This window comes from Nycticebus coucang, chromosome 8 (assembly GCF_027406575.1).
Source record: "Nycticebus coucang isolate mNycCou1 chromosome 8, mNycCou1.pri, whole genome shotgun sequence".
In the NCBI taxonomy this organism is placed as follows: Eukaryota; Metazoa; Chordata; class Mammalia; order Primates; family Lorisidae; genus Nycticebus; species Nycticebus coucang.
This window is the reverse complement of record NC_069787.1, coordinates 63,192,499-63,211,262: the sequence shown is the minus strand read 5'-3', so window position 1 is coordinate 63,211,262 and position 18,764 is coordinate 63,192,499. Positions and strand designations below refer to the sequence as shown.

Below are 18,764 nucleotides of genomic sequence, written 5' to 3'. Positions count from 1 at the left end.
ATTAGACTAAACAGACATTTCTTCAAAGAAAATATACAAATGGCCAATAAACACATGAAAAGATATAATTTTTAAAAGAATATTTCATATAATTTTTTCAGAAATAAGCCAAGAGTAAGGGAAAGCAATGCTTTTTACCATCACAGCTAGATATAGCTCCCCTTACCCTTGAGGGATGAATGTCACCAACTTAACATTATCATTACAGGTATCTCTGATAGTCCCTAGCACTTTGTTTCAAAATTAGTCTTAGAAGTCTGCAGCACTTAGAACCCTCAAGGTTCAAATACCGGGGTTTTATCCGTTCATTCTAGCTTCCATCTTTTAGCTGCTGTGAACCTGGGTATACAGATATTGTTAAAGCCCTGCTTTCACTTCTTTTGGGTGTATACTCCCCTTGAGGGCTAACAGCCAGGGGTCACTTCACTGAAGGGCATAATCTTAATAAAATCTCTAATTAGTAGACTGGATTTGTACAACAGGAATGTATTCAAACCAAACTACAAAGCAGAATGAAAACACACTTTATAAAGGCAAAAGGTAAAAAAATGAGAGAAAGGGAAGATGCTTCAAATTAACTAGTATTAAACAGAGGGTCCTAAACAAATACCACAGAATATAAGTTAATGAAATACAGCTCTAAGGGTCACACATAAAAGTATCTATGAAAGACACTACTTGGGAGGCTGAGGCAGGAGGATTACTTGAGCCAAGGAGTTTGAGGTTGCAGTGAACTGTGATGATGGCACTGTACTCTAAGCCAGGGCAACAAAGGGAGGCCCTGTCTCTAAATAATTAATATAGAAGGTAAGACTGCCAGGTATTAAAGCAAATATGAATATAATACAGATATACTGAGAAATAGTAAGTGGAACACTATAGTATGACTATTATACAGGAATCTAGATAAAAATACCATGAAGTAACGTATAGTTAACAGAAAAACCAAATAGTGAGCTCTAAAAATATGAAAAAATTTCTGACCTCAATTATTGGTAAAAATGCAGTTTCACCTTCACCTTGAGTTGGTAATAGGCATTTTGTGGATTGCTAGTTGGAGGGCAATTTGGAGAATTTATTAGAATATAATCTCTGACACAGCAACCCACTTTGGGGAATTTATACTGCAAACATACCTGGAGTATGTGAGAATGACTGCACTGTTATTCACTGTAGCACATAACAGCCAAAGATAAAATCAATGTGCACATCTAAAAAAAAGTAAAGGACTAATTAAATATACATTAATATGATCCATGCAAGGAAGTACCATTATAAGCAAGAAAAATGAGGAAGCTCTTTCTTGATAAGGAGAGATCATATGGCAGTTATATTTGCTAAGGTGGATGCAACAAGATTTCCCACACCACATTCTTCTTAAAATGTGATGTTAACATTTTTTGCTTGAATCTGTACCAGCCTATGACTAGAACAAAATTAACACTTCCTTTTTTTTTTTTCCCCAGAGTCTCACTTTGTCACCCTCAGTAGAGTGCTGTGGTGTCACAGCTCATAGCAACCTCAACCTCTTGGGCTCAAGAGATTCTTGCTTCAGCCTCCCAAGTAGCTGGGACTATAGGTGCCCACCACAACACTGGGCTATTCTTTTTAGAAACAGGGTCTTGCTCAGCATAGTTGACAAAGAAAAGGAAGGGGAGAGGGAGGGGAGGGAGGGGGTAAGATGGGCGTAGGGAGGGTGATTGGTGGGATTATACCAAGGGTGCATCTTAAAAGGGTACATGTGAAACTTAGTAAATGTAGAATATAAATGTCTTAACACAATAATTAAGAAAATGCCAGGAAGGCTATGTTAACTGGTGTGATGAAAATATGTCAAATGGTCTATAAAACCAGTGTATGGTGCCCCATAATCACATTAATGTAGACAACTATGATTTAATAATAAATAAATAAATAAATAAATAAAAAGAAACAGGGTCTTGCTCTGGCTCAGTCTGGTCTCAAACCTGTGAGCTCAGGCAATCCACCCACCCTGGCCTCCCAGAGTGCTAGGATTATAGGCATGAGCCACTACTCCTGGCCAAAAACTAACACTTCTATGTAACTTTGGGGCTATGTCAGAAAAGGCCACCCAGCTTCCATCTGGTACTTTTGAAGCACTCATTCTTACACCCAGCCATCATGTTGTGAGGAAAAACCCAAGGCAGGTTTCATGGCCTCATGCAGATATTCTAGCTGACATCATGTAGATACTCTAGCTGACAGTCTCAGCTGAGGCCCCTACCAAGAGCAAGCACCAATCACCAGCTATGTTAAGATGATTCCAGTATAGGCACTGACTACAAAAGCACAAAAGATCAGAGTGAGAACTATCTACTAAGCCCACTCACCAAAACCATGAGATGATAAAATGATTTTAAGTCTCTTAAAGTTTTGAAGTCATTTGTTTATTGGCAATAGATAACTTCAATAGTATTAAAGTAAAAACTGTATGTTATAGTTGATCCAGCATGTTTCAAATACTGCAAAAAGGAAGACAGAAGAATATACAGGTTTGACTATAATAGTAACTTTGTAAGGATACTCAACAAAGTGACACTGTCTTTGCAGTGTGGGCTAAGAGATGAGGAGGAGACTTTCGTAACAAACCTTTTAAAATCTTTTGAATTTTGACTCACATGAACAAATTAATGAAATTAAATTAAAAAGAGTGATGTATTTTTAGGATGGCATAAAAATGAAAATAGTGGTAGTAACTGAGTATATGGACAATTCTTTTTTTTTTTTGAGACAGGATCTTACTCTGTCCCTCTAGGTAGAGTGCCATGATGTCCTAGATGATACCAACCTTGGTCTCTTGGGTTCAAGAGATCCTCTTGCCTCAGCCTCCCAAGTAGTTGGGACTACAGGTGCACACCACATGGCCCTGACAGTTTTTCTATTTTTAGGAGAGACAAAGTCTTGTTCTTGCTCAGGCTGGTCTCCAACTCCTGAGCTGAAGGAATCCACCTGCCTTAGCCTCCCAGAGTGCTAAGATTATAGGTACCATACCCGGCCAACAATTTAAATTTTCATTTAATATTCTTTTCACAAAATATTTCCAAAGTATTTTCATTAAGTGATATATAAGAGGGCCGACATTTTGTCAAATATGACACATCTTAAAACATAATTGCTTGTCATGTGTACCCTAAAACTTTTTCTTTCAAGACTCAGGCCCTAAGAACTAATCTTAAACCAGATTTTCTAGTCTGAAATTTTTTACAAGAAAACACATACCTACGCACACTCAAGTTCAGAACACAAATAGCACTGAAGTTCTATCTTTAATTCCAGCTACTACCTCACACAAAACTTCAAACTACTTAAGCTTTATTGCCTCTATTTCCTCATCTGTAAGTTAGTACCTACACATATAGCCTTGATCAGATACGGATGAGATTTGTGAAAATGCTGTTTAAGTTTTAACAATGTCTTGCATAACATGTAACTATTTTAAATATATTATCTTAAAATTATCCTGTATTTCCTAGAATTCACTTTTTTTTTTTTTTTGAGACAGAGCCTCAAGCTGTCACCCTGGGTAGAGTACTGTGGCATCACAGGTCACAGCAACTTCTGATTCCTGGGCTCAAGTGATTCTCCTGCCTCTGCCTCCCAAGTAGCTGGGATTAAGGTGCCTGCCACAACGCCAGCTACCTTTTTTTTGGGGGGGGGGGGGTGCAGCCGTCATTGTTGTTTGGCGGGCCCAAACCCGCCAGCTCAGGTAGTATGTGGCTGGCACCTTAGCCACTTGAGCCACAGGTGCCGAGCCTAGAATTCACATTTTTAAAAAGCTTACAAATTGCTTATGAATGCAATAGAGGAGAAAGAATTCTACTCTTTTTATACTTCAAATAAAACTGATAGTAACTAAGTGGAATTCTGCTGGCTCTAGTTCTTATGCAAAGATACAGACCAATTTTTTGAAGAAAAAAAATTCATTAGCGGGCGGCGCCTGTGGCTCAGTCGGTAGGGTGCCGGCCCCATATACCGAGGGTGGCGGGTTCAAACCCGGCCCCAGCTGAACTGCAACCAAAAAATAGCCGGGCGTTGTGGCAGGCGCCTGTAGTCCCAGCTGCTCGGGAGGCTGAGGCAAGAGAATCGCTTAAGCCCAGGAGTTGGAGGTTGCTGTGAGCTGTATGATGCCACGGCACTCTACCGAGGGCCATGAGGTGAAACTCTGTCTCTACAAAAAAAAAAAAAAAAATTCATTAGCTAAGAGAAGTTGATGATAGTGTTTGACAATTATGCTGTGACATATCAGATTATCCTCTTCTTTGAAGTTCAAAGAGCATCTGCTACCATCTTCAAGTGTGCAAACAGAGGCTAAGAAATTTTCAGTGACTGGTTCCTCATCCTGCTTCTACCCTTTCTTCATTTTATTAATACCCTCATTGAAAAGAGGGTGAATGAATAGACAGCGCCTGTGGCTCAGTCGGTAAGGCGCCGGCCCCATATACTGAGAGTGGCGGGTTCAAACCCGGCCCCGGCTGAACTGAAACCAAAAAATAGCTGGGTGTTGGCGGGCGCCTGTAGTCCCAGCTACTCGGGAGGCTGAGGCAAGAGAATCACTTAAGCCCAGGAGTTGGAGGTTGCTGTGAGCTGTGTAATACCATGGCACTCTACCGAGGGCCATAAAGTGAGACTCTGTCTCTACCAAAAAAAAAAAAAGAAAAAGAGGGTGAATGTAGTTCAGAGATACTTACTTGAGATACTGTTTTACAACATTTGTTAAGCAACATTTGTTAAGCATTTAGAATTATTTCTTATTTCAAAGTCTAATATGTGACTTCAATAATACTAACTTTCATCTTGAGGAATTCAGTAATTAGGTAACTAGAGTTCACATCTGTATCAAGGTAGCCAACGATTAAAAAAACAAAAAAAGAAAACCTTTGGCTTACTCCTGCTATTTTTTTTGGTCTTACATATCCCCATTTCTCCTCTACAAGGATCTTTGTTTAAAAGACTCTCAGTATAACTCCAAATGATATAAATTAACTTAATGTGCTTCATAAGCAAAATCACATATATGTAATAACAGTTTAATATTCTGTAAGACATAAAAAAGGTAAAATAGCTCCCCCCAAATTTGGATGTTTTTATCAAGTAAGAATTATTATTTATCTGACATTAAAAGCAAATTTTAAGAAAGCTTCCCACCCTACAGCATCTACCAACTATTATCTAAAACCAAGTATCCTTTTAGTCTCTCACTCTGTATACAAAAAGGTTAGGTATCTAGAGACAAATATTCTAAACAGAGGATAAGAAACTTAGCAAAAATGGACCAAAAGGATCCAGATTAGATGCTCACAAAGTCCATGTACTATAGCTTAGCTTATGCAAATTTACAGATCTCTTCAAAGTGAAACTGAGAATTCATTTTCTTTTTATGTATATCCTCTTTAGGGGATATATATAACCAATAAATAACAAGGTGATAAGTTCCAGATTTAGGCTTAATTTAAAGTGGCATGTAATACCAGTTTTACAAAACTTTACTTTAAATACTTTATATACAATATTATGTTGTCAAGTTTGCTCCATCTGTCCCCCACAGTAAAACAAGAGGTCATCTTTGATTTCTAGTACCTAACATAGTGTTGAGAGCTCAGCAAATTTGTTGAGTAAAACCTAATGTTATTTCACAGAGTAAAAGCAGGAAATTAATGAATCAATAGAGGCAATTCACTAAAAATATCTGGCAAAATCATTCTACCAAATAACTTTGAATACTTCAACAGTAGCAGAGGGCATTGACAAATTAAGCAAGGTAGGGCAAAACCTGATGCTCATAACAACTTCAAATTTGGAAAAATTTTTTTTATTGTTTTTTTGAGACAAAGTCACACTACGTCACCTTTGGTAGAGTGCCATTGTGTCACAGCTCACAGCAACCACAAACTCTTGGGCTTAACCTCTTGGGCTTAAACGATTCTCTTGCTTCAGCCTCCTAAGTAGCTAGGACTAGAGGCGCCAGCCACAATGTCCGCCTATTTTTTTCTTATAGTTGTCATTGTTGTGTAGCAGGCCCAGGCCGGGTTCGAACAGGCCAGCCCTGTTCTATGTGGCAGTGCCCTAACCAATGAACTATGGGCGTCAAGTCTGGAAGTAATTTTTTTTTTTTTTTTTTTTGAGACAGAGCCTCAAGCTGTCACCCTGGGTAGAGTGCCATGGCATCACAGCTCACAGCAACCTCCAACTCCTGGGCTCAAGCAATTCTCCTGCTTCTGCCTCCCAAATAGCCCGCCACAACACCCGGCTATTTTTTTTTTGTTTGCAGCCATCATTATCGTTTGGCAGGCTCCAGGCTGAATTCGAACCCGCCAGCTCAGGTGTATGTGGCTGGCGCCTTAGCCACTTGAGCCATAGGCGCCGAACCTGGAAATAAATTTTAAGAGGAAAAAATGGTTAAATAGTATTGGTTGTTAACTGAGGAGGAGAGTACACGCTTTATAAGAAGATCCATGCTACAAGGATCCTTACCTAGTTCAATACTCTCATTTTATAAATGTGTGATCAGGTTCACATAAATGCTTACAAAAGGGTTAGAACCAAGCATGACTTTTTTTTTTTTTTTAGAGACAGAATCTTACTCTGTTTTCCTCAGTGGAGTGCTGGCGCCCTACTTACTGAGCCACAGGTGCCGCCTGTTTGTTTTTTTTTTTGTTTATTTATTTATTTTTAAAGAGACAGATTCTCACTCTGTCGCCCTTGGTAGAGTGCCGTGGCGTCACAGCTCACAACCTCCAGCTCTTGGGCTTAGGTGATTCTCTTGCCTCAGCCTCCCAAGAAGCTGGGATTACAGGCTCCCGCCACAACACCCGACTTTTTTTGTTGTTGGGTTCTAACCTGCCACCTTTGGTATATGGGGCCGGCGCCCTACTCAGAGCCACAGGCCCCACCCCAAGCATGACTTTCAACTCACTGGAATGTTTAAGTAGCCACATAACATTTTAAACTAATAAACTGGAGGATATGGTGGCATCTGTAGCTCAGTGGGTAGGGTGCTGGCCACAAGTACCCAGGCTGGCGGGTTCGAACTTGGCCTGGGCTTTCTAAACAACACTGACTATTGCAAAAAAAAATCTGGGCATTGTGGAAGGCACCTGTAGTCCCAGCTACCTGGGAGGCTTAGGCAAGAGAATCGCCTAAGCCCAAGACCTTTAGGTTGCTGTGAGCTGTGATGCCACAGCACTCTACCAAGGGCAATGAAGTGAGACTCTGTCTCTTAAAAAACAAACAAACAAACAAACAAAACCCCCCGGAAGATAATTGTTATTAACAACCTACTTTTTAAAGGTTATGTTATAAACTGATATAAAATATCATATCTGATATGGTAACTTCTTTTTTTTTTTTTTTTGAGACAGACTCTCACTATATCGCCCTTGGTAGAGTGCATTAATGGTGTCACAGCTCACGGCAACCTCCAACTCTTGGGCTTAAGTGATTCACTTGCCTCTGTCTCCCAAGTAGCTGGGACTACAGGTGCCCACCACAACACCTACGTATTTTTGGTTGCAGTCATCGTTTTTTAGCAGGCCCGGGCTGGGATGGAACCCACTCAACTGAGCTATAGGCACCAAGCCTGAATATGTACTTTCTAGATGAACAGAATACCATAAATATTCTTTCATCTGAAAAAGTCTTTCTTCGTTGCCCTTGGTAGAATGTCCTGGCGTTACAGCTCACAGTAACCTCAAACTCTTGGGCTTGGGGTTCAGTGAGTAGGGGACCAGCCCCATAAACCAAGGGTGGTGGATTCGAACCTGGCCCCCTCCAAACTGTAACAAAAAATAGCTGGGCTGGGCGGCGCCTGTGGCTCAATGGGTAGGGCGCCGGTCCCATATGCCGGAGGTGGCGGGTTCAAGCCCAGCCCCGGCCAAAAAAAAAAAAAAATAGCTGGGCATTGTGGCGGGTGCCTGTAGTCCCAGCTACTTGGGAGGCTGAGGCAAGAGAATGGCATAAGCCCAAAAGCTGGAGGTTGCTAGGAGCTGTGACGCTACGGCACTCTACCAAGGGTGACAGAGTGAGACTGTCTCTTTAAAAAAAACAAAAACAGGCTCGGCGCCTGTGGTTCAAGCGGCTAAGACGCCAGCCACATACACCTGAGCTGGCGGGTTTGAATCCAGCCCAGGCCCGCCAAACAACAATGACGGTTGCAACCAAAAAATAGCTGGGCATTGTGGCGGGCGCCTGTAGTCCCAGCTACTTGGGAGGCGGAGACAGGAGACTCGCTTGAGCCCAGGAGTTTGAGGTTGTTGTGGGCTATGATGGCACGGCACTCTACCCAGGGCAACAGCTTGAGGTTCTGTCTCAAAACAAAACAAAACAAAAAAACAAATGGGCGGTGCCTGTGGCTGAGTAGGGAGCCAGCCCCATATATAGGTGGCGGGTTCAAATCCAGCCCCGGCCAAACTGCCAAAACAACACAAAAAAAATAGCCAGGTGTTGTGGCGAGCGCCTGTAGTCCCAGCTATTCAGGAGGCTGAGGCAAGAGCATCACCTAAGCTCAGGAGTTGGAGGTTGCCATGAGCTGTGTGACACCATGGCACTCTGCCAAGGGCAATAAAGTGAGACTCTATCTGTAAAAAAAAAAAAAAAACAACTCTTGGGCTTAAGTGATTCTCTTGCTTCAGCCTCCCAAGTAGCTGGGACTATAGGCACCCACCACAAGGCCTGGCTATTTTTCTGTTGCAGTTGTCATTGTTGCTTAGGTGGCCGGGGCTGGGTTCAAATCCCCCAGCCTTCGTGTATGTGACTGTTGCTGTAACCACTGTGCTCCAGGGGCCAAGCCTCAAAAAATATTTTTCTCATGAATCTAAAACCATATATGCTGGTGGTTTGGTTTCTGGGTCTTTTGTCTTTTCTTGCAAGTATTAACAACAATTTGCGGTTGAAAAAAAACAACAGCACACTAAATAAATGCACCCATTACAATTATACAAATGAGTTCTTCTGATGGCTAACAAGTAAAGGGCAATAGTAGAAAGCCTTCTATTACTGGGAAAACATGAGTTATTCAGATTTAAATATTCTGTTTAGAAAGCAATGTTATTTCTCTCTTCCAAGCTTAAAGAATTAAGGACAAATATGTATATATTTGATATACAATATGTTCTGATACACATCCATTGTGAAATGATACAAGGTAGTTATCTATTGCCGCACATTATCATTCTTTAATGGTGAAAACATTTCAGATTTCAGCTCTTACATTAATTTCTGAGATACACATAACTGTGTAATTAATTGTGTGATTTATTTGAGAAAGAAAATTAATAAAAATTTACTACATACAGGGAAGCACCTGTGGCTCAGTGAGTAGGGCACTGGCCCCATATACTGAGGGTGGCGGGTTTGAACTGGGCCCCAGCCAAACTGCAACAAAAAAATAGCCAGGACTTGTGGCGGGCACCTGTAGTCCCAGCTATTCAGGAGGCTGAGGCAAGAGAATTGCTAGAGCCCAAGAGTTTGAGGTAGCTCTGAGCTACAGGGTCACAGCACTCTACCAAGGACAACAAAGAAAGACCTTGTTTCAAAAAAAAAAAAAAAAAAAGAAAGAAAAAAGGGAGGGAGAGAGGAAGGAAGAAAGGAAGAAGTTTTACCTTCCAAGTGAAAACAATCCAGGCCTAAAATTCTCTAAAACTTAAACTAAATCCTAACTCAAAAGCTATGCACTAGATATAGTAGTCACCATTCTAAAATAATGCTGTCATGACAATGTAACAAAAATATCAAGTGAGGCTCCACACCAGTAGTACAGTGGTTACAGCACTAGCCCAGTACCCTAAAGGTGGCGGGTTTGAACCCAGCCCTGGCCAGCTAAACATCAGCAACAAAAAAATAGCTGGGTATTGTAGTGGACGCCTGTAGTAACAGCTCTTTTGGAGGCTGAGGCAAGGGAATCACTTAAGCCCAAGAGTTGGAGGTTGCTGTGAGCTGTAATGCCAAAGCACTCTACTGAGGGTGACATAGGAAGACTTTGTCTTGACAAAAAAAAAATAATAATAATAATAAAAATGACTCAGCAAAAAGTAATGGTGGTAGTGAAGATAGTCATAATAGATAACACTGCGTAAATATTTTACTCTGTGCCAGGTATTGTGGTAAAAAACTTATAGGCATTATTTCATTTATTTATTTATTTTTTTCAGACAGAGTCTCACTCTGTCACCCTTGGTAGAGTGCTGTTGCGTCACAGCTCACAGCAACCTCCAGCTCTTGGGCGTAGGTGATTCTCTTGCCTCAGCCTCCCAAGTAGCTAGGACTACAGGTACTCGCCATGACGCCTGGCTATTTTTTGTTGCAGTTTGGCGGGGGCCGGGTTTGAACCTGTCACACTTGGTATATGGGGCCGGTGCCCTACAAACTGAGCCACAGGTGCTGCCCCGTTATTTCATTTAGTCCTTATCCAAAACTCTTCTAAGTTAGCTTCCCTTTTTTTGTGGAGACAGAGTCTCACTCAGTCGCTCTGGGGTTGAATGCCATGGCATCATAGCTCACAGCAACCTCAAACTCTTGGGCTCAAGGGATCCACTTGCTTCAGCCTCCAAGCAGCTGGGACTACAGGTGCCTGCCACAACGCCCAGCTATTTTTTAGAAATGGGGTCTTGCTCTGGCTCAGGCTGGTCTTGAACTCCTGAGTTCAAGCAATCTGTCTGCCTTAGCCTCCTAGAGTGCTGGCATTACAGGTGTGAGCCACTGTGCCCAGGTTCAAGTTAGGTTCTGTTACCTCCATTTCATCCAACCAAAAAAAAAAAAAAAAAAAAATCTGAGTGTCATTTGCCTAATTTCATGCAGCTGGTTATGTGCTGGAGCTAGAATTGAAAATCGACCTGGATATAGGCCAGGGGCATTGCCTCATGCCTATAATCTTAGCATTCTGTGAGGCTAAGGTGGGAGAATCACTTGAGCTCAAGAGTTGGAGTCCAGCTTGAGCAAGAGTAAGACTCCACCCACCTCTACCAAAAATAGAGAAATTAGCCGTGCCTCGTGGTATGTGCCTATAGCTTTAGCTACTTGGGAAGCTACTCAAGGAAGGAGAATCACTTAAGCTGAGGAGTTTGAGGTTGCAGTGAGCTATGATGCCACTGCACTCAGGTCTGGTGACAGAGTGAAACTGTGTCACAAAATCTGAGGTGCAGGGTTCAAACTCAGGCCCAGCCAAAAAAAAAAAAAAAAAATCAATCTGGATACTGAATCTTCTTTTTTTTTTTTTGAGACAGAGTTTCACTATGTCGCCCTCCATAGAGGGTTGTGGGTTCACAGGTCACAATAACCTCAAACTCTTAGGCTTATGCAATTTTTTTTTTTTGGCTGGGGCCACATTTGAACCCACCACCTCCAGTATATGGGGCCGGCACACCACTCTGAGCCACAGGCACCTCCCTACACAATTCTCTTGCTGGGACTATAGGCGCCTGCCACCATGTCTGGCTATTTTTTAGTTGCAGTTGTGTTTATTCTTTGGCAGGCCTGGGCCAGGCTGGAACCTGCCAGCCTTGGTGTATGTGGCTGACGCCCTACTCACTGAGCTACAGGTGCTGAGCCTGAATCTTCTCTCTTAACAATAAAGCTTTGTTTTTGAGGAAGACCAGGTCATAAAGTGTCAAGGTAAAACACTGTGTCAACCAAAATAAGCTTAGTTTTTCTTTTCTTTTTTCTTTTATTATTATTTTTTTAGAGACAGAGTCTCATTTTGTCACCCTCAGTAGAGTGCCATGGAGTCACAGCAACCTCAAACTCTTGGGCTTAAGCAATTCTCTTCCCTCAGCCTCCCAAGTAGCTGGGACTACAGGCACCTGCCAACAACACCGGCTATTTTTTTGTTGTTACAGTTTTCATTGTTGTTTTAGCTGGCCTGGGCCGGGTTCGAACCCACCAACCTCAGTGTATATGGCCGGCATCCTAAACTCTTTGGCTCAAATTATTCTCTTGTCTCAGACTCCCCAGTAGCTGGGACTACAGGTGCCTACCACAAGGCTCAGTTATTTTTTTAGAGATGGAGTCTCACTCTTGCTCATGCTAGTCTTGAACCTGTGAGCTCAGAAATCCACTGGCTTTGGCTGCCCAGAGTGCTAGGATTACTGGCATGAGCCACCGCGCCCAGCCAAAAGCAGAATGTTTGCGATGGGACAAAGAATGGGGCCATGCTCTTTTAAAGATACCTAGCATAAGACTAACAGATTAGTAACAGGAACGGGTTATCATATTAAAAGATACAGATAAGGGCGGTGCCTATGGCTCAGTCGGTAGGGCGCCGGCCCCATATACCAAGGGTGGGGGGTTCAAACCCGGCCCCGGCTGAACTGCAACCAAAAAATAGCTGGGCGTTGTGGCAGGCGCCTGTAGTCCCAGCTACTCGGGAGGCTGAGGCAAGAGAATCGCTTAAGCCCAGGAGTTGGAGGTTGCTGTGAGCTGTGTGATGCCATGGCACTCTACCGAGGGCTATAAAGTGAGACTCTGTCTCTACAAAAAAAAACCAAAAAAACAAACAAACAAAAAAGATACAGATAATATATGATGTGAGCATCACATATTAAAAAGCTACAAAAAAGCAAGGCAAAAACTCCATTTGTGGGAGAACTAATATTAGTATAAACATAAAATTGACTATTATGACACTTAAAACAGTGGTCAAATTTTAGCATGAACCAAACTTTCTGATGAACCATCTGGAGGACTTACTAAAATCTAGATTGTTGGCCCCATCCCAGTATTTTTATTCAAATGGGAATTTGCATTTTAACAAGTTCCCGGGTAATGTAGAAGATGTTTCTAGAACAAGGAATAATCTTTGAGAATCAGTCCTCTAAACTAAAGCTCAAAAAAATGAAAGCACCAGTAAGAGGAATGTTGTTAATATTTTCACATACAGTTCCATAACCTAAACAGTATAGCCTGTAAGATATTTCTTTTTTGATTAGTGCATATGAAATTATAACTGTAGTATCTGACTGCTTGCTAATTTACTGTATATTTAATCTATATTTAGGATTCATTCACTTATAAATAGCACCTAAGTTTCCTTTTAAAAATACCATTTTTTGACACGACAAACTCACTAGAAACATTTAAAGTTTTTTCAGGTATTCAAGATGTTAAATGAAAAATGGCCAGCCCTACCACCCAACAAATACTTACTAAAGAGCTGCTGAGCCTAGAGATGAGATCACAAGTAAAAGAAGAAAACCCCGGGCGGCGCCTGTGGCTCAGCGGGTAGGGCGCCGGTCCCACATGCCGGAGGTGGCGGGTTCAAACCCAGCCCTGGCCAAATTAAAAAAAAAAAAAAAAAAGGAATAAAACTTCTTAGTTAAAAAAAAAAAAAGAAGAAAACCCTCTAGGGCGGCGCCTGTGGCTCAAAGGAGTAGGGTGCTGGCCCCATAGGCCGGAGGTGGTGGTGGGTTCAAACCCAGCCCCAGCCAAAAACTGGAAGAAAAAAAAAAAAAAAAGACCACCCTCTGAGCCTAAAGCTCCTTGCTAACTACCTCTCAGCTAATTTTAGAAAAAACAATAAGAACACAGATGTCATGCAAACTTTAAACCCCTACAAAACAAGCTAGAATCCCCCCAAATTGCTAAACCTATTGCACCTAAAATCATCAGGAGTGTTATGTGAGGTATAGAGAGTCAACAAGAAGTCTTAAGTTATTTTTAGAAAGAACCATGTGAACTATAGAAGTCACCTTGTTATTTTTTAGATTAACTCGTATTTCTAGGTATAAACCATCAAGTAAAAAATAAACCATCGAAATGCAAGAGTTGGCCAGGTTCACTTGCTAGGTTAACTTTTACCAAACATCAGCCCAAACAAATATACATACCACCCATATGTTATGGCACCTTTGAGATTAATCATTAAATAGCTCAAACCTTGAAATCCTTCAGCTTAAAATCTACTATTGTTCCTTCTTTTTAGACAGGGTCTTACTCTACTGCCTAGGCCAGACTGTAGTAGCGTCATTATTGATCACTGCAACCTCAAACTCCTGGGCTCATGTGATCCTCCTGCCTTAGCATCCTTCCAACCCAGCTCCCTCAGCTAGCACACCTGGCTGATTTTTCTATTTTTTTGTAGTGACAGGGTCTCATTCTTAGTCAGGCTGGTCTTTAACTCCTAACCTCAAGTGATCCTCCCACCTTGGCTTTTTAGTTCTTAAAGGTGAAGAGATGTTAGTAAAAAATATTAAAAGATCAGGATCCACAATTATAATCATGATGAGTACTACTGTCATGCCTCCTGAATAAACATGTGATCAGCACAGTGAAAAAGCATCTTGTAAGAATTAGCACAGACTCAAGTGATCCTCTCCAGTAGCTGGGACTAGGTACATGCCACCATGCCTGGCTAATTTTTTTTTTATTATTTTTTGTAGAGAAGGGGTCTTGCTAGGTTGTTCAGGCTGATTTTGAATTCTTGGCCGCAAACAATTCTCCCCACTTCCTAAAGTGCTAGGATTACACACGTGAGCAACCACACCTGACCCTTGGGAATTAAGTTTTGTACTGTAGCATTTCAGTTATTATTATTTTAATATATAATGTAAAGGGGAGGGAGAGTAGTATATAGCCAAGTCCCAAACCTATTTGGCCCAGGTAGTTAACCCAGAATACATTTATACTTTAGGAAATGTTGCCACTGACAGTTATATGGTTTAAAGTGAGTGGAAATGACCTAACAGTCTTTAAAACTCTTCCTACTAGACAGGCCAGTTAGTTTTGGCCCAAATTGCTTCTAGAGGAAGTTATATCTTCTTGAGAGATAACATTTCATTACTAAACCAAATACACTGGATTAAAGAAATCACTAAAGACATATAATACATTGTACATTAAAATTATTGTAAATGACAAGACTTCCAACTCAAAAGCTCCATAATGTGGACTACTTTCTAATTTTCAGCAATTATAAAAAACATAAAACATTCAAATAATGTAACACTAACACAATATACAAAGGCAAAAGGCTGATGATCACCATTACACTGCTGAGCCTATTAGAGTGGAAATACTATTTTCCTAGTATATTTCCCATATTTAGGAAAAGGAGATAACAGAGTTCTTTAATTTATCTTACTGAAAGGGTCTGAGATTATGAATAAAATTCACAAGTGTATTTGCTTAAAAATGCCCACTAAATGCACAGTACATAAAGTTTTGCTCTTAAAAGATGGATTCCAAGAAGTTGCCATCTGCTAGTGGGTACCTAATGTCATATTAATATATTTCTAAATTTGACTTTTTAAAAGTATGGAGTGGGTGGTGCCTGTGGCTCAGTGGGTAGGGCACTGGCCCCAAATACTGAGGGTGGCAGGTTTGAACCTGGCCCTGGCCAAACTGCAACAAAAAAATAGCTGGGCATTGTGGTGGGCACCTGTAGTCCAGCTACTCGGAAGGCTGAGGCAAGAGAATCACCTAAACCCAGGAGTTGGAGGTTGCTGTGGGTTTTGACGCCACAGCACTCTACCAAGGGCGAAAAATTAAAATTCTGTCTCTTAAAAAAAAAAAGCATGGGTTAAAATATACTCATGAATACCTCAGAAAATATAGTACTGCTCTATATGCCACTTGCAAAATATAAATCTTAAAGGCATGTGGTTCCTCTGACATCTTGTTTAATAGCATAATTTCTCAGATGAAACCAAGGCCCTAAAGAAGCTGTTTCGCCCTCTGCTATATATTTGTGTGTGTGCACGCGCGCGGTTTAGAGACAGGGTTTTACTATGTTTCACAGGATGGACTATGGACTCAAATTCTTAGGGTCCTTTGATCCTTCTACCTCAGCCAGTCTTCTCCCAAAAACACTGTACTGTTGTCCTTTTTGTTCTGTATCTTATCTACCCCTTATCTCTGTCCCACCACAACCACTTCTCTACCTCTTCTTCAACTTTTTCTCCAGGTCTCATTTCCTATTATGTCCTTTTCCATCAATTTCTTTTTCTCTTCCCTTACTCTAGGAGCATTTAATTAAAATTAATTTTATACATTGGTATAAATTAATTTAAAAATAGTTATATAAAATTTGAATTTAAATCTTTTACTATTCATTCTAAAGCACACGCACATGTGTATTAAATTGAAACTTCTTATCAACACGTATATACTAGATCAAATCATCTTATTTACAACACTGATTCTACTCATGTTTGTATCTGTACTTTTGCTACAATACAGCTACACTGGCGATTAACCAGGAAATTAAAATGTAAAAAGATATCACTTCAACAAAAATAAAAATAGGTTTTAAAGCCTGACAAAATAACAAAAATGTTATTCAGAGTCACACAATTAGAACATTTTTGTTTCAATTAAATGAAGCAAGAAAAAAAGAAAAATCTCACCCCCAATGGTACTTTCTTGAAATTCATGAAATTGGCCTTTCACAAAACGAAGCACTAGGCTTGATTTACCAACAGCAGACTCTCCCAGAAGTACTAGTTTGAACTGGCATATTTTATTTCCAGTATTTGGTCCGTTGGGTCTTGTTGCACCTCGATTAGCCATGTCCAAATTTGAAATAAGTCCCTAATTTCAGATTCTTAAATAATCTTCCAGGATGCTAAGGGTCAATTTTTTCTTTCTGGAGGTAAAGAAATCTGTAAAGAAACAAATATGCATAATTCATAGGTTTACTCACAGAAAAAAAAATTAAGTAATTAAATACACAGATCAGTAAACAAAGCAAAACTAATATTAATCACTTTCAATTTTGCCTAGAACATATTATTATATGACACCAATACCTAAAATCACTCTAATTTCCAGGTTTTTTTCCCTCCCACACTTTCAGTTGCCTTTATCATTGTTTTTTTAAAGCTAACTTTTATTAAAGCCTTAACTTTACACCAGGAATGCTTTAAGTACTTAACCACTCAACAATCCTATAAAGTTAGATACTATTTACAATCCTTGTAAATGAAAAAAGAGGTACAGAGAGGTTAAAGAACTTGAAGTCACACAGTTACTGTGACAGAGATGACACAGAAGTGAGTTTCAAACACAGACAAGAAGGTGACCCAAGTGTGCAGGTTCTGAGCCAGACTACTTCGGTTAAAATTGTTTTGAGGAAAACTAAGTTCTGAGTAAATGAAAAGCTCTTAGAACAGATCTTAGCATCTATTATTATTTGAAAAACCTCTGTTAAATTGCACCTGTATTTCATTTAACTTATGGTTAATTACACAGCAATAAATATTTTAAGGCTCTCAAGTTTGCGTGCCTAGAGGATGAAGACTTAAAACTGTTCCTTCATCTGCTTAAGTACACCATACACGGAAATGCTAATGTTCTCTAAGTGGTAGGATTATTAGTGACTCATTAAAGTGTAATTTATTGTAATTGTAACTTTTTGGGTAATTTTGGGGCTAACAATATTAATGCCACTGTTTTCTATTTAATAACACATTTGCAAAAAACAGACTAAACAGCGGCTTCAATGTCTTATCGTTTTTTAATAATGCTAATTTTTAGTCTCAAAGCAATTAATGAATATTTGAAGAATTCTTTTTCAAATCTACTTATAAATCAATCCAAATAGTTTGTTTCCATCTTTAATCAAAATCTGATTATATGTTAATATATAAAATCTGATTTGCTCCTTAAACATTCTGCTATATTTAAATTTAGCTACTTCATACAGGAATTATGCCATCCCCATAAAATTTGAGTTTATATAATAAACACTCTTGATAATGAATTCATTAAATATGCCCCTGAGATCTTAGTTCTCAAGGCAATAAAATAACCTCTTTGCTTTATTTAAACACTAGCTCTTTAGATCTTATCTTTTACCAATCCATACTGAAATATTACAGATGAATTGACATGGTATATGAGTTGCTTTCAAATAATAGGGTATAAATAAAACTACCCTCTCACCCTTTCCAAAAACACACCAGATTTGGGAGTTTAATCCTAGCCATGCCAATTTCCCTGTCTGGGCAAATGCTTTAATTTCCAAGTCTCTATTTCCATAACTTGCATAAGTGCTGTGAAAAATGAGACAGTGTATGTAAATAATCTCTAATATAGTACCCACCACATAGAAGGTATTAAAAATAGCAATTAAATGGCCCATTCATGAGATAATGATTAAGTATCAATAGATAAAATGCACCACCACGCCCAGAGATACTATACACACTAGCAAGGGAAACATTTACTGCCTCCTATCTACAAAACAGCAAATTACTTATCAAGGACAATATGCTCTGAATTTCTACAGTACTTCCAAAATTTCAGGGAAAGCATCAGATTATCATTAAAAAAAAAAAGATTATGATTTAGCATTCCCTTTATGGTTTAGAGCTATTGAATCAGTTACTCCCCCTAAGGATCTCAAACAGGAAATAACTAGATTTAATTTTAAACATACAGTTAGCATAACACTGAGGTTAAAAATTACATGCATTCATTATGTGTATTCACTACTTACTGAACTCTGTTTTGTTTTGCAAAAGAATTCTGCATAATACACATTTTTACTCTTTTGAAAACAACTAGTATTCTATACTTGAAGAAGGGCTATCTGATGAAAAGATTCTCTGGGCACTGACATGATTGCAAGAGGGACTTTACCTAACAATTGCAATCAGTGTAACCTGGCTTATTGTACCCTCAATGAATCCCCAACAATAAAAAAAAAAAAAGAAAAAAGATTCTCTGGGCACTTATTTTGTACTAGGCACTGCTCTTTTACTTTCCTTACAACTCTACGAGTTCATACTATCCCTATTTTACATTAAGAATAAAGC

The 18,764-nt window shown here is 39.8% G+C and overlaps 1 protein-coding gene across 1 annotated transcript in view; it reads right to left on the bottom strand.

The window, feature by feature from the left end:
* Positions 1-18,764, bottom strand: part of RAB5A (RAB5A, member RAS oncogene family) — a 37,216-nt gene that overhangs the window by 16,925 nt on the left and 1,527 nt on the right. The window contains exon 2 of the mRNA XM_053599701.1: positions 16,353-16,607. Coding sequence (XP_053455676.1) covers positions 16,353-16,515 — 163 coding nt within the window. The 5' untranslated portion in view covers positions 16,516-16,607. The remainder of the gene's footprint in view (positions 1-16,352; positions 16,608-18,764) is intronic.